At 38.5% G+C, this 17,603-nt stretch overlaps 1 protein-coding gene across 1 annotated transcript in view; it reads right to left on the bottom strand.

Annotated features, from left to right (window-relative positions):
- LOC135793292 (low-density lipoprotein receptor-related protein 2-like) overlaps positions 1-16,991 on the bottom strand; it is a 57,950-nt gene extending 40,959 nt beyond the window's left edge. Inside the window, 1 exon segment of the mRNA XM_065304189.1 lies at positions 16,551-16,991. Coding sequence (XP_065160261.1) covers positions 16,551-16,665 — 115 coding nt within the window. The 5' untranslated portion in view covers positions 16,666-16,991.
- Between the last annotated feature and the right edge of the window lie 612 nt (positions 16,992-17,603).

Below are 17,603 nucleotides of genomic sequence, written 5' to 3'. Positions count from 1 at the left end.
AAATGAATAAATATTGTTTTGCATGTAGCAGGTGCGTCTTGCAGGAAAATTGTTTCATAAAACGCATATCTCGTATATTCCTTGAGCCCACCCAAAGCGCAATAATTCAAACCTATATAAAATTAAATTCCTGCATAACGCCCCGCAGGCACAGCCAACAAAAACGCACAAAGTACCACAATAAATACCAAAAGTACTTACAACTTGTAGACAAGAATACAGATGCTTCAGACAATTAAACGAACAAAAGTACCGCACCACACCATCAGAACAATACCTGTTAATGTCCTAAGCAAAAAAGATGAGTAGAAATACTCGAGGTATTAGTAAGAGCTGACAATGTTAGGTGTTGGGTGTTCTGGTGTTCATTGTTCCGTGCCAGGCGCACGAGCCAGAGCTAAAACATAAGTTCGAAGATATGAAAACGCGGATGGAATTTATCGAAGTATAAAAGTACGAAAGATCACACAGCGCCGAAAGGTGTGTTTTACGCGTAGGACGAGAAGAGCCACGTGCGAATTATTGCACCTCGGAGCCCGTTTTCCCATACGTAATCGCTACAAAACGAAACAACCGAAGTAAACTGCAGCCGAGGGATGCTCGTAGAAAATGTGTAGACGAGTAGAGTACGAAGAAATATTTCAAATCCGAAGATTACGTGAGAATACGTTCAGTAAACAACTGTGTTTCCGTTAAGATTACAGGAAGCAAACAGAAAACCCAAGTTTCTATATTTTAACTTACTCACAAAACTTTTACCCACATAATTTTTATGTCTGTAATTTGTAAATCAAAAAAAATGTTGAAATTCTACTTTTGTGAGAAAATTTAAATTGTAATTACGTAATTTAAACTTTTAAATTCGCTAGCAAACAAAACCGATCGCTAATAAATTTAAGTTCACTGAATGAATGATAAATCAGCAAACTTACGCAACCTAAAAACCCAAGTCGAACGCTCGCCAACTTATTCATTGTTACAAAATCACAACATTTCAGCATCTTCTTCATTTGATTTTTGAATAAAATTTCTATACGAAATTTGTAGCCAGCCAATGTGTGTTGGTGATGGTGAGATTGCCACACATTGTGTTTCACTTGTTGCGTTTTCAATCTCTTGACATTCCGCTTGATTAAAAACGCCGGCGCACCCACCGCACGCGGGCATGACCAACCCTTGAACGCCACATTTATTTCGCTCCTCTGCCGCTCTCGACTTGAATCATCCTCTCATCTTGAATGAAAATCTTCGTTTTGTGCGCTCGCGTCGCTTTTGTTAAATATTAAGCCATTGTTGGCGGCTAACGGTTCGACGGCACGAAGAGATGAACGCGCCTCAGCTGGTGACGACAACGACAACACAACAAACACCACAAACGACTTCAAGAGTCGCTCGTTCGTTCCAGGCCGCGATTGTATGCAAAATATTATGCGGCGCACCTCAAAAGATGAAAAGACCATAACGACATCATAAAATTGAGGTTAAGGGTCAAGTCAACTAAATATGCGCCATCTATCAATCAATCAATATATTAACATATTATTTTTTATTCGCTTTTTTGTCGCTTAGCGTTAATGTGTGTTTAGGCCATGTTGAGAGGGTGCTCTTAAAATATTCAACAACCAGGAGCAAGAGAGCTCTTTGGGTATTTAATGGCGTTTAGTGTTTTAGCTGCGCGTTAAACGCTCGGCCATCATGCGAGCGCTCGCTCTTGTTCGGACGGTAGTTAAGTGAAAACCATCGGCGGGTAACTGAAAAGGACTCAGGGTCCTCGCCGAGGAAAAAGCTCCTCCCGGTCGTAAATTATAAAGTCGAAATTAATTTTGCTCCAGGTCCGCCGCTTCATCCACATTGCGCAGCAGCGCAAAGAAAAAAGCGAAAAGATGGAAGCGGACGACGCAGAGAAGGTAAAAACTACTCCGACAATGAGAAGATCGTGCGATAAAACCCGTTAGCGACGTAACACATGCTTAGAGACAGGAATTTATTAAGAAAAACATAGATGGTCAGAAAGCTTGCGAGCTTTCGCTGCGAAAAAATATCAGAGGAGCAGAATGAAAAGGTTTACAAAAACACGAGGGATGAAAGTAGCAAAAATGCGGATAAAACCTAGTCGGAGGGCTGCGTGACGAACAAAAAAGTGTAAGAGTATTATCGGAGTGTTATAAGCTCCCGGCGCCTCCACCCAACTGCCGGCGTGCAAACACCGGAAGTGCGGAAATGCGGAAATGCGAAAATGTAATGTTACACTACCGAAAAAAAAGCACAAAAAAACGCGAAAACAAAAAGGAAATAGAAAACGTTTTGATTGCGATTACGGATCGAGATTTTCAGAAGGAAATTACGAAAAAAAATCTCACAAAAAATGTCATAAAAGCAAAATTTATGTTACGCAAACATTTTGACATTTAAAACCATCATATTAAAGTGCAAGGATGTTAACAAAATCTTCTAAAGAGCAAATATTTGTAGATGCACTAAAAAATGACTTTGACTTTCACTTCGTACTCTTTTCACAAAGTCACAAACCGACGGTGATTCCCCGATTAAATTAAATATACTTAACTCAATATACATATACTAGAGTCTAGACCTAGGACGAAGTAAAACTACGTTTAGTTGGATCGTTCACTCGCATCGAAGCACGACGGCGAGACGAGCTAGACAACTGAACAACTGCAACAAACGGAAACGGGCGCAGGAGAGCACGGAAGCGGCGAACCGCGTCGGGGATTTCCGAGCACAGCGCGAAAGAAAACAAAAGTCATCTCAATTTTTGCAACTCCTGACATCTATCGACAAGCAGTGACATTTCATGTTTACACTAGCGTTGATTTCAGCCTCGTTGTTTGTTGATTGTTGTGCGTATAGACCGAACGAATTTAATTGCGAGCTAATGCGAGTTAATTAATAAACCAAAGCCCGGCGGCTGACAGATGAGCAGAAATTCAATATATACACGCTCGTGTATGCCCCCCTAACCTAACATTTACACATTTTGCCTTTCATGTCACCCACAGCGTGTAATGCCACCGGCAATTCCCCAACAAAACAATCGAAATTTACACGGTTATTTGAATAAAATTCACATTCACGACTCATGGCAATTGCAAAATCATTCCGCAGCTAATTATAAATATTAATACATGTGATTTCACATGAATGTGAAAATCATCTATTTATTGTGCTGTATGAATAAATGAAATTAATTACATGCAATTCCACGCGCGGTATTGCAAGCCCGATGCGATCTGTGTGTTTAGTCTAATAACATGTCATTGCGCATAATATAATTTCGATTTCGCGTCCACGCGCCGTATTTGTATCCGGTCGGTATAATATAAATTCTGCTCATCTGCCTGACTCGTCAATGTCGCACGGGCACGAACACGATCGCTTGATAAACAATATATATAATAAACAATTCGAACGGAGAGCGAACAAACATTCCAATTTAATTCATTATTACGAAATTTCGCATTCCAAACACGATGATTTATTTCAAATTTAAACTAATACTAACAAGGCTATGACATTCATTACCAACTAAAAAATAAATCATTATTATGAATGAAAATTATTTCTGTTGAATTTTCTATTCATATTTATATTAATATTAATATTAATATTATGCTATTGTTATTTTTGTGAACTTGGCCATGACTTCTTTCATTTTCTGTTTGCGGTGCGTACAAAACAAATTCTGTGTGTGTGTGTGTGATATTTTTTGTGCCAACTTCATCGCACGCAAGTCGCAAGTCGCGCAGCGAAGCGGCGCAAACCGGGCCACGCACATAACATTGAACTAGAAACCGCGAACTGACTCTCTTTGAGCCATACAAACGCATTTCCTTTCTTTAAATTTATAAATAATTCCGAAACAACCAAATGTTTTGAATTCGTCTACCAAGCAGAAATGTTTAAAGTGTATAAAGTCGCAAATATGGACAATCTAAAAATATTATAGCTATAACTTTGAAACTATACGACATACACAACTATAAATTGTTCAGAATAATAGTTCTTGACATATACTAGTATCAATCAAATTATAAATTATTTATTTGATTTATTTAATGTCAAATTTGTTAAAAATCTCAAAAATTTTGCTTTAAGTTTTATTCTGTTCAAAAACTATTTACGCTAAACTTATTATTGATGAAAGAGAAAAGATTTAATTAAATTTTACATCAACAAAGCAAAAATTCTCTAATTAATTTTTCTTTAACCAAAACATATAAAAACATCCTGAAATAATATGAAATTTTTAATAAAATTTCACAATAATTAATTAATCAAAATTTAATAATAACTAATATTTTTAACTAATTATTTAAACAAATGAGACCCGAATTACTCAAATTTACAAAATATGTCAAGATACTAGGCAACCCACACTACATAACCTACAAAATGATAAAAATGTCTACCAGAAACTTGTGGAATGTCATTTATTTGATATGATATCACCACTCACGTCAAATCTAATAAATAAAACACAATCCTCTACCTCTACAACTACACTCAACTCCATTATGAATAGAATAAGCGTAAAATAAATGCTTGAAAAGATTCCTCAATGAGTGGTTCAATGAGTTTTAGTTTTCTGTACGGCGTGCACATGAGGTCGATAAACTTTCATTCCTTGCAATGGCTGTCGTCGCGCAAGAGACACTGACAAAACCGACTGACTCAGTTGCGGCAGTCGTCTTCGTCAAGACGTGAAGCATTTCAAGAGAGTAGTAACTACTCCGACGTACATATAATAAACGTACGTTCAAACTTCTTTCTAGTTGTCTGTCGCTGTGCGTTGACTTATTTTGTACTTGCTTGATAATTATGTCGCAGGTTGCAACATTTTCCCACATTTTTTTTCCTCTCTATCAATTTATTCTGCTCGGCGGACAACGTAATCATCTAAATAACACTAATGAGTGTGTTTAAAAAAATAATTTGTTTTTTTACATTTTGTTGACTCTATGCAAATATATTTCTATATTTCGTGCCGTTTCCTGTCTATTTTTTAAACAACAATTTATTTTTTGTGTAAAAATTAGAAAGTATAAATTTTATTCCATTTGCAAATAAAAAACGTTTTGCTCGGTCTAGATTCAAATGAATCGGACATGAATATGCAACGGGGCGAAACCATACCTTTGTTAGCAACCGAATAAACACTTAATAACATACGTTCACATTTACAGGCGTTTATTGGGTTGCATATATTTGCCTGCCACGTTTAATAATGGAACATGCAAAAAATGGAACACTTAACGAAAACAATTGAAGCGTCGCGCCCACTCGTAGCAATTCAAATTCGCACTAATTGTGCCCAAATTAAAACCGAAATTAAATTAGGAGCGCTTTTGTTTTTCGGCGCTATTGTGTGTTCAGCACATCGATAAAACACAATTTTAAATAATAACATACAAAGTTAAATTATTAAATTATTTAATTATGCACTGCGTAAAAAAAAACTTTTTTAATCATTATGTTAAAACTCGTTGAGAGCAGCTTAAAAAGCTCGCTCGTCGCGTGTGCCCTCCATTAAAAGCATTTTTACGCTTTCCGGTTATTCGTAAATAAAATTAACAGCACAACACTCTCATAATCTTCTTAAAATAATCTGTTAACTCTGTTACGCTGTTTTTTATTTCCCCGATCGGGATAAAAAATAGCCCATGCAACTTGTTGACATTTCGCGAGCTTAGAAAGGTCACAAAGAGGAATAGAGGGTGAAATGCGGGCTGGAAAGTTTCGCCAATGAAGTCACACGCGCGTACATCCACCCAGAATCACATATTTCAGCTGAAATTAATTAAAAGCAAGCGAGTGCTACTAAAGTCCGTGGATCAAGCGCATAGAACAAAAGCCAAGCACTGATTTATTGACATAGAAAACTCTTATTCAAATTTTTTCAAATCCAAAATAAAAGCCTAAAAACTTCAGCGCGTCCACTTAATAGTATCCACGCCTCCGCGTGTTTTTTCTTTTGTTTTTCAAGAAAAGTCTTCGTCGACTTCTTGCTTTCGAATTGCCTTCGCTGCTTGCGTTAGCATTTCGCTCGACTTTGTTTGAACGCAAATTATTTGCCGTTTTAATTCATTCGCCGTGGCGGTCTGCGGTGGACCCAGTCTGTGGTGTTGTGGGCAAATGGGATTACTTAATCTCGACGCGGTTTCGCTAATGCCGCGCAATTCTTCATCCCCTCCGGGCGCAGTGTAAAGCGTTGCGTTCGCGCACTTTTTTGTGTGTTAGCTTTTTTTCACTTTACGTTTAATTTCTTTAATTTCGTTTTATTTCGCGCCGTAAGTGGGGCGTAAATTTCGCAAATTAAATGTTTCGAGATGCGCACCAGCATCCAGCGCGCTTCTTATCCCAGGCAAGTTACTTTTTTTTCGCACAATGAGAAAATTTGCATTTGAATTGCGAGCTTTTCTCATCAACAAATTTTTTATTTCGAAATTTACAAATTTAACACTCAACAAAAATTATAAAATTTTATTTTATTTTATTTATTATATTTTTACCTCAAGGGCATCGTCTCAAAATAAAACTAAATAAAATAAAATAAAACTGAATTAAATTTTTTATTCTCCACGATATTATTAACGTATTTTCTTCACAGGACACAAACAAGTTTACTCTAAGGTACAGGTAGACTACGTGCTCATAACTCACCCCATTCCACCCCATTCCTACCTTAGCAACGCGGCACGCTATTGAATTACTAATGATAACACGTTTGTCACTTGTTTGTTGTTTTGATACTTTCGGGTCGTATTCGAAACGCGCTCACGCACCCAAGGTAATATTCCAGCATTAATACCGATTATTAATTGCAAATTGCGTCGCCGACGGTGCGCTGCGTACGCGTGTTTCTGCGTGCGCTCGTTAATTATTAATTGATACGACTAATGGCGCTCGAACACTCCTGAAACTTACCTAAACAAACTTTGCACAGCAAAAAACAAAAAAGTGCTTTTTATACTGAGTGTCCTCAATTCCACACAATAGTTTAATAAATTATTAAAATAATGCGTTGATGTGATACTAAGATGACAATAATGAAGCAATTACCAGGCGCAAAAATGGTTATTACAATATGCTAACAATGAAGTTGGTCTCTAACGATGGAAATTGGAACATTACACATTACATACGTGGTGCGTGCTCGTACCACGTTTGTTTGCCGTATTTTTTGCTAAATTTTACATACAAGTGATGTTTATATGGTGATTCAATTTGCTCGACTCGTATTTCGCGCTCCTTGTGTTGGTTGTTTTATTATCATCATTATCATCATTGTCTCGATGTCTCGATTGTCTCGATTATTCTATTTTTCTATTTTTTCGAGATGCCGCGCGACATAATGGGACATTGTGAACTGTACACTGAATGTGTAACGTGGAATTTTCTTTTGTTTAAATAAAACATTATTAACAAGCACGAAATATTATTCTGTGGAATGTTCATTGTAGGGTAGAGAGTGCGCAAATATATTTGACTCAGAAATACTCACATTTAATGAAATCGCATTGCTTAAAGTTTAAATCTTAAAATCCAACGATGTTAATATTTATTTACCTGAAACAAATAAAAATAAAGATTATTATTGTTATTACTTTAAAAATTCTGCATTCTGCATTTCGGTAACGTGCCTCCGCTTTTTCTATTCTTGTGAAGTGCTTTATCGCGCCGTGAATCTTACAGTTGCGGCACGCACGCTCGAAAAAAGGGAAGCAAAACACGCCAAACGGAAAATTTCCAAAAGGAAGATAACGCCCAGATAAGAATGAATCAAGTATAATAACACATAAGCACATAAACAGCCATGAAACGCTGAAAACCAACTCGAGCAAGAACGTCAAAAGAAAAAAATGTATTCCAAAGGGTGAACGAAGAAAGAACGAAGAAAAAAAGCAAAAAAAAATAAGAACTTGGTGAGTCCACCCCGGTGTAAGTTCACATTTCGTGGACTGCTGACTTTTACGTGCGATGAATTTCAAACACCATCACACCACGATTTTTTCGTGTTATAAAAATAAAACATTTCGCGTTTAAATAAATTTATTTGCTTTAACATGAGCTGGGTTAGCTCAGTGTGGTAACCGGGTAGGCAGCCCACACGTCACTTGCATGAAAAGCGCACCCCGCATTGAATGCATTTCACCATTTCAGGCTGGCGTGTGTGATGTTTAGATTGTTAGCGCATTCATCAATATCGAACTCAGGCACTGGTTGTGTGTGGCTTTGGCGAGAGAGATTCTGTCGCGCGTGGCGCGTATTGTGTGCACTTTGCATTCTGTTTGAATGCAACCCGCTAACCGCCAAACCCATCCCACAAACATCGTCGAATGCAAGGGATATATTTATAAACGACGCCCGCAATGTCCAGCAGGCCTTCTGCGCAATATGTTTGAACTGGAATTTGAATAAACGCAAACACATACAAAGTGAGCTGATAGCAACCGCAACCGCTGCGTGTAGAATAACAGGGTAAAATGATGGATTTGTTGCGGGTAGTATTTCGTGCGGTCTTGTTTGGTGTTAATGGCGTCGCGTATAGATAGGTAAAACACGGAAATGCGTGGCACGTTTTCGGAAATGCACCGGAAGCGGTTACGCTGCGTCGCTGCGTCGTTTATCAAACGAATTAACGTGAAGCAGCGCTTTCAATCTGAGTGCTCACAATCGCGCACAATGCGTAATTTACGTTCCACTGGCAAATCACTGGAGATGGATAAATAACGAAAACACAACGGAAAATCAATTCGACTGTTGTATTGCAAATAATACTTTTTAATTGGAATGTATTGTCCGTGTTATGAACAATATTTTTTTAAAATATTATCGCAATGCATTTGCTCTCGTTAAAAACATTAAATTTATTTATTTTTAGATAATAAATTGCAAACGGGAAATAAATTAAACTAATATTAAATTATTAATATTATTTAGAGTGAAATATTATGCAATCGAATAAAGAAAATGACAGATCCAATTCGGTCGCAATCGCGCAGCAGGTGAAACCAAAAACGTAAATCGCATTTAATTTGGACTTTCGTTGCGAGAATAATCGGCGTCGCAGACAATTGAAACGACACGTTGAAAACGCTTTTAATGCGCGCCTCGTGAGGCTCGTGGCTGGGACAAATATGGAAATGCGGCATTTTCATTCGGACTCGGACCGCACATGAATATTTATAACCGAAGTGAGAAGGAACAAAAGGAAATGCGGACAGCAAATCGCTTGCAAACCATTTTCTAACGACGCATCTACCACAACACAAACCGACATGTTTATAAATTCCAAATAGAAAATTATAAAACACAATTAAAACACGTGAATGTAATAAAACAAACACCATAACCCCGATCGCTGCGGAATTGCAGTAATATTATCTTCTTTGGTGAGTTTTGATAGGTTACAACCGGAAGTCGATGTAAATATGCGTTTTGAACAGTTGGTGCTCATGTAAATCCGTCATTAACGATGCAAAGTGATATGGAGCGAAATCGAGAATGAAGTGAAGAGCTGATAGGAATAAATGAGCGGCGCGCTGACGAAAACGCGAAATGAATGAACGACGATGCTCTGGCAAACGGAAATAATGACGGCGCGTGACGGGTGTCTTCGGGGAATCGATTCGTATAATACACACTCCCTCAACGACAACCAGCGCTGCATACAATCTCGGCGGTCGGCGGGTCTCTTGCATAATTTACGAGCAATTCAATTATGCTGTGAAATATCAATTTCTACATCCGGAATTTTAAATTTACAAAAATAAACAGAAAAATTACTTGAAATGGCGCGGTAGGTACTAAAACTACATTAGTGTCATTTTTTGTCGAGCATTGTCGAGCAAGTTGAATTGACTTGAAGCGCGCTTTAAAGTTAATTACCGTGAAATGCGATGAATGTAAATCTCGTAATGATGTAAGAACGCGGATTTTACACTGCGCCAACCGGTCAGTGTGGTAACTTGCCTTAACCTTGACCGTAAAGAAACCACTCACTGTGACTATGAAGATTTTAACCTCAAAAATACTAAAATAACCTGTTTTGTTAAAATAAACAATTTTTTTAATTAAAAGTAATTTGAATGCACGCAGGTATTGTGCAGACAGTTGATTAACATGTAACGAGCGCGTAACACAAGTTGCACTCGTTAGCTGTCATATTCCGCACGCCCTCGGCGAAATGACGCGGCCCTTAAAAGTATTCCGAAGCAAAACTTTTAGTTAGTTACTCAGCGCCGCACATTCGCTCATCCAAATTGCAATTTGATTCGGCGCTTGCGTTCGCAGCGCTTTCATGCAGAGAGTAAATGCGTTGTTATTACGCGCGCGCGTCTACACTCAGCGCCCCAGCGATATAAGACGCTGATTCACATTTGATGCAATCACATTATGCGAGCGCGATGGCAAGAGATGAAAGCGCATAAACGATATGTAAACATATTTCGAATACTCGTACAAGTTGTTTATGTTTTAAGCCACTTTTTATGTATTGCTAATAAAATGTGAGAACATAAGAATATATTTCGACGTATTTGTTGGTGTTTTAATGATATATTTTCCACAAACCGTAAAAACCTATTACTTGGAAGTTCTCGTAAATTTTGTAGCTTTTAAAACCGCAAAAACTAAAAAGTTCAGTTTAATTGCCCGAAAAACACGGTCAGCGACTAGAAAACTTCCTGCTAATGATATAATAGTTTTCTCAAACTATCCCGCAACATTAACCCAAACAAAAATCGTTAATCTTTTTTTATTTGAGAAAATTATTCTGTGTTTGGTATTTTTTAATCAAATAAACAGTTAAATTTTTATAAACCCACAAAATAAAAAATATAGTTCCACGTATACCTTACTAAAAGAAAATATGTGAATATTTTTATTTTACTTCCGCGCATTTTATACTTTTGAAAAATCCTCCAAGGAAAATTTTCCCCAAACGTACTGCGTATCTCGCCATCAAAGAAGCATCACAAAGCGAAAAGAACGCATAAAAGTACAAAAAATAGATAAAAATAAACTTGCAACTAAAGTTAAGAAACGATAAAAAAAAACTGCGCGCTCGTTTCCTAAAAAACGGGCGAAAACGATGAAAAACTCACAAAGTGAGAAAATTCAACCATAAACGCGAATGTGCACCATGAATTATTAAACCCTTCCTATCCACAAAACGCAAAAAAGCAATAAAATTAAATTTTCCATATCCAAAGATTTGTAGATGTGGAGAGATATGAATATATGCGTAATGAATTTATTTGCAAAGTTAGATGTTAAATCCCAATTTGCAGGAAATTTACATCGCTCGAGCATATCTCGTGCACGTTAATTATTTCGACGGGAGTAAATTATTTTACGACGAAATAATTGTAATGGCTCCGGTTCCGGGAGCTCCGCCTTGACGATTACGATTAAATTCGGCACGATTCTCGTTCTGCGTTAACACAAAGCATTAAAGGGTTGCTGCATGAAGAGAGCTGCGGAACGTCGTAGGTCGTCGTATAACTGCCTTCCCGCAATTCGGCCGAGTCATCTTCATAAGTAAGACGCGCCCGAAACTATCTTTTACTGCGTATCCGCACGCTATCCTCCCGAAGCGACATTTATCATCCGGCAACTCCACCCGCAACACCCGGACTACCGGCAACCCGCACCATTTATCAACTCCAACCGACTCCACTAATTCAGCCTTTGCTCCTTCAACTCTACGCACTATCACACTACTGTTAGATCAAAAACATGAAATAAACCCGTTCGCACGGAAGGAATTCCTTGCCGCCGCAAAGTTGTACTAGTATAACACAAGACTGAAAGGTGCCAGAATGGAATAATGTACATGAAGACTTCATCAGATCCCGGGTGCAGAAGATGAAAACAGAAGAGATGATAGTAGAGGATGTGATGGTTATCCTACCGCCACATTAATTGATTTCGCTTAATCATGCTTTATACCACTTTTGCAATTTGGCGGAGAGCCCAATGCGTCTTGTGCTAATGCTGACGCATCGCTATTAGCACAGCCAAACGACAAAACAGACAGACACACACTAAAAACCATCCCACCTATATAGTTAGCTTAGCTCATCTTCTTTATGATTGATACGGGCGCGTAATGCACATAATTAATGAAGGCAGACGGCATTACATTACATTCGCGAAGAACTATAACCGCGCTGGCGGCGCCAGCTGACTAGACATAGGCGAGGAAACGAAAGAAAAACACCAGTCATCATCATCCAACTTCCGGCGCGCCACATTAATCTCGCCTAGAATTGCATTACAATTGCAGAACATCCTCGAAAACTTTTTCCCGCTATGCAGCGATAGATGGCGCTCAAGTTGATTATTTTCATTGTTATTTATTTATAATTTACTGCGTCGGTAATTCCAAACCCGCCGCTCGTTTGTATCCAGCCACTCTTTGCGACACGAAGGAAATAATGTAATAACTAATTAAATAAATTAAACTTCCGAAGCGCGTCGTCGTTTGGATCCGTCTGGCATGGCGTTTACTCGCCTGCAACACGACCCCATCCACCACTACCACCACCATCAGGCAACTTCGTTATGCGTCGAAGACGAAAGACGTAAAGTCGTACCTCGCACAGCCCCATGCCCAAGTTAAGGGTGGGTAGTATGAGCGTCCGTTTCGTTTGTGTGTTTTAATTAGCGTCAAGTGCATTTAATTAAGAGAGGGGATCCCTTACAGTCCTTACACTGCTCCTCGCCGGAATATCAAGCACGGTTAAACAAACTGTCTCCGTAATCAAAACAAACACAAAATAAAAATAAACGCAATTTGCGAATAGTGGAAGTTTTACTTTTACAACCACCGCCATCTAACGGCATGAAATTGTAATAATATTATACGTTTTTATGGCAACATGCAGTGTAGAGAATAATAAAAGCTTGCGTTTATAAAAGACGATGGACGCGGGCGCGCGCGACACACACAAAACGAAGAGGAAACGAGTTAATTAAATACGTAGACGTTTCAGAGGTGGCGATGATTCAATTTAAGCCTGCCGAGTGCAGCCGAACCGCAGAAATGATTTCCAAGCGGGTATTGCACACCGCAACTTGTAACTGTACATTTAATATCTACAACAAAACGATAACTACCTGAATGCAGATGGCGCTCCGGTTGTATAATGTATGTATTCACCAATGACTCATGAAAACTTTCAATGTCATTAACGTGAAACCAGGAGACAACACGACGGTGTGGTACTTGTATGCGGCGCATAATTTATGTCAATTCCGACGTGATTTCTCGGCGCGTGATTAGGCGTTATTAAACACTATTAAAGAGAAAATGACGGCCGGCTAATGAAGCACGGCGCGGCGCGAGCGTAAATTGATATTTTATGAGCTTCCTCTCGGCCGAGTCGTGCCAAGGCACACGACATGCCGACTACATCAGAAAAACTACGCGAAATTGGAGGTCAAAATTGAAGAAAAAGGCGTTTGTTGTGTATTTGCGACGGAGGCAAGATCGTTGCAGCGCAAAGGTCAATCAGGAACGTGTCAAGCAATTGCGTAGCAATCGAGACTGTGAATCATTTGATTGCAAGGAGGCCATAAAATTCTACTTTTCTAAGCAGTCAAAACAAACGGACGCATAAAACACACCGCTAAACAATAATAGAAAAGAGAAGTTATACAGTGAATGCAAAATTCGCGATTTTATGTCTTGATAGAAGCAATAAAAGAAAAATAAGATTTAAATGACAATAAATTTAAAAAAAGGTTAAAGTTTGGTTATTTGGTTATAACTAGACTTTATGAACTAGTGTGTAAAAGTCATATTATGACCAATTACTAATGAAAACTATAAATTAGCAAAAGAAAACTTTTTTTTCTCACTAAAAAAAGCAAAGTTAGTTACAACATTTATATCTCAAGAATCACTGGCCGGATTTTGACAAACCATGATTTTTTGGATTCATTCAAACCAGAATAGCAGAATAACTATTAAAATATCAAAAATTAGTACTTGAAAGGTGTTGAAAATGTGTTGAAAATTGTTTTAGAGATTCAATCATAGTTATAACTAAACAATTAAATCAGAGATGGCGTTAAAGTGCATTATTAGCAATTCGTCATTTTTTAAATAAAATATTGCAAATCTAATTCATAAAATTGATGCATTAATTACATTTTTACCAAAAACGACACAGGTCACCGGTAAAACTAGTTTTTAATATTTAATAAACAATATACTAATTGAATTCCGAGATGAAAATTCGATTTTTATCCACCCGCGTTTCACATCCCGGTGTCTGATGTCGAATGTAAGCGCACTTTAATATAATGCAAAACGCGGCTATAAACTATGAACTACTACTACGTGCGGGTGGAGCGGGAGCCGGACTACTCCACTTACGTGTGCGAAGGCGGTGGCGGCAGGCGGGATATTTTATGCAATGCGGCTGATCGTTATGGCATCGCGTTATTGGCGCAGCGCGCAACGCCAAAGAAGCCCCAGATAGAAATTGCGCGAAATTTACGTTTCATACTCAAATATTTTTCCACCGCGTAGTATAATCTAAATTTTCAAGTACCTATGTAGGTACTCAATATTGCTTGCAAATGTTCGGGCGGGCAACTCCTCAGGTGTAAGTTTTGCATGATTTAGTTGTTCGCGTTGTAAGCAGTTTGCGTGCGTTAGCGAACAATTTTGCACGTTTGCGCACATTTGTGTGCGTTCTCCAATTAGTCCCGACGTTGCACTCCATTTATTATTCGCGAGCTGATTGTGCGCACCGGTTTGCGATCCGTCCCGCAAAACCGTTCAAATGTTGAGAGTGGATTTTATACATAGAAACACAAAAAAAAACACACCAATTTCCAGCGCGCAACATTCCAATGCAACAACCATTTAATGCTGACGCGGATGAAATTCGCAAATAAACCAAGTGTGAAAACGAAAAACTGGAATTTATTGCTTATTACACATGCATTTTACTACGTTTACCACTCTAAATGACAAACAATTCGCATTAAATTAAATAAATTAAAATTATTCACTAGATAATTAATGATTGTCCATGTAGACATTTAAAAAGAGCAAAATTCGCAATTTTAAACGCACAAAAAATACAGTTAATAGTGAATGCGTTGCAGTTTCCAACAAATCGTTGATTTTGCTTTAAAAAATGCTAATATTGCAACAAACGCATCAATCACCAGTGCAAACAAGTAAATTCGCAACGACTGCAATCATAAAAAGCGTTTTTAATGTCATTGACTTTAAAATTGTAATATATTTACTGACGCGCATGTAAACTAGACTATTAATTGCATGAAAATGCATATAATATAATTATATTCACTATAACCTCAAATTTTATACATAAAATTAATTAGATTCTCAAATAACATCATTTTTACTACGCGGATAAAATTTATGAGAAATATATTTACATTTTAAAAGGCTCATTTCGGATATATAAATTTTTGGAAGTCGTGAAATGCTAATTTTCAGAGGATTTTATAAGATTTGTAAACGCGTCAAAGTTTTCGGAATATTTGAATGAATTCCCAAGTTAAAACTTGTCAAGAATTTTAATTAACTACGTAATTCGTGATGATTTAACCTAAAATTTATTGACAAAACGTCTTTTGCGTCGAAGAGACTAAGACAATACTCGTTTTTTACATTTTCCACTTCCGAAGAGCGAAAAAAAATGTATGTTTCTATGGTAGCACTCCGGCTGAGTCGCCGAAGAGAAGGCAAAAGCAATGCACCGTTAGTTGAACTAAATCTTGAAACCCGCGCGCGGTATCATAAAGTCGTGTGTTGAGGAGAGCGTGCGCGCATTGCGTGCGCCGAAGAACGGCCGTAATTAGCTAACCCTTCCTCGGCTGTGCGACTCCTTCGCCGCGTCGGCTTCTCGCATCGTTTCGTCGCTCCGGGCATATATTAAAAGGTTATTCGCCTCATTACCGCAACCATTCGTCGATCGCGCACCGTGCACCGGCTTTACTCTTCAACTCAATGTTACCAAACCAACAAAACAAGCAAGAAGACAAAACTGATATGCGATAATCTAATCAATTGTAATATTACGCCATGTATGCATAAATAAATACGCGTGATATGATTAAGAAAACACGGTAGATATTTCAGTTGAGCGTTGTAAAGAGACAGGAACAGGTTTTGAAAAGGCAAAGAAGTGGAAGTAGAAGAAGCGCAACACGTTGATGCGGAGGCCCGGAGTCGTAACGTGGATGGCGCTTCTAAGCCCAGGCTTAGAAGAAGTCTTTTACGATTTTTAACGACGCGCCGCGATCCATCACGACCTCGACGCCGGCGAAGAAGAGAAGAAGCGAAGGAGGTGTGCCCGTGTCATGCCACGTGGAATATTTCCAAACGAAATAATCCACTTCGCATTATATTATTGTATTGCTAGTATTCTTTATTTTAGTTTTATATACGTGATAAGATATAAAACCAGAATTTTGAAGGTCGTGTTTATGTTTTGATACCGAATAACAAAAGTGTGTTGATTTAGTACGGCGTTTACCTGGTGATATACGAACGTCGGCGTCCACGCACACGCCGCTCCACGCGACGAGCAGCGTCGCGATGACGGCGGCGACGGCGGCGGAGGCGGCCGGCGTCCGCCGCGAACACCCCATTGTGCGCACCGGTGTTCAAACACCACTGCGTGTATTCCTTGTACCTCACTCAACAACACACAAAATACACACACTCTCACACACTTTGAAGTCCAACAACTTAAAATTTGATCATAGTAAATTCATATCACATCATATCCGTTCTTAAACACATTGAGATTGTAACACACTGAATTTATTTCGTATTTAAATATCCAACAAATGCGCGTCGAAATAAATGATTAGACGTAAAAGTTTTCAACTCGTCACACTGGAGTGAAGAGCGGATTCGGGTGGCGCACGAGAGAAGAGAGAATAAGATGAGCGCGATCTCTTCGGCACCGCGGTCGCTCGCGCACTAACCGCATTCTCCGCCGCTACCTGAGCGCGCGCCGCGCGCGACCACTTCGCGCGCCGCCGCCCCTCTACCCGCGCGACCACTTCGGCCGAGTCGTACATTCCGCTTCCATCGTTCGTCAAACGCGCAACACTCAAATAAACATTTATTTCGTATTTCGCATCATGCATCATCATCTGGTTTAATTACAACACTCGGTATATTTTTACACCTTCGACTATTTCCGCACACACTTTGTATGATGCATGTGTGAATGCAACTAGACTAGACCTGTGTGCTTCCAGCACAGTCATTCAGGTGAACTTTTCTTTATTTTTTTTAGTTTTTGTAGCACCTGGGCAGGTAGTGCAGCTACCGACTTCGGCGTTGACATCAAACGATCAACCTTCGCATTGCGATGTGTTTGAATTGCGCATAAAGTTCGGAACTTTAACAACTTTCGAGTTATAGAGCATAAAGTATTCCCAACACATCAAAAATCTCTGCAATCTGCTAAACTTTACAATTTTACTAAACTTGAATATCAAATTAACAAGTTTAATTATATTGATGAGTTACTAATGAATAGAGTAATCTCAGTGAGAATGATTTGATTTATTTC

The sequence above is a fragment of the Atheta coriaria genome, unplaced genomic scaffold (genome assembly GCF_025399875.1).
Source record: "Atheta coriaria isolate IRGN ID8LTWV9N9 unplaced genomic scaffold, Caltech_Dcor_3.1 hic_scaffold_6_pilon, whole genome shotgun sequence".
NCBI lineage: Eukaryota > Metazoa > Arthropoda > Insecta > Coleoptera > Staphylinidae > Dalotia > Dalotia coriaria.
Note: the sequence above shows the minus strand (reverse complement) of the source record. Positions and strands in the feature narration are given on the sequence as shown.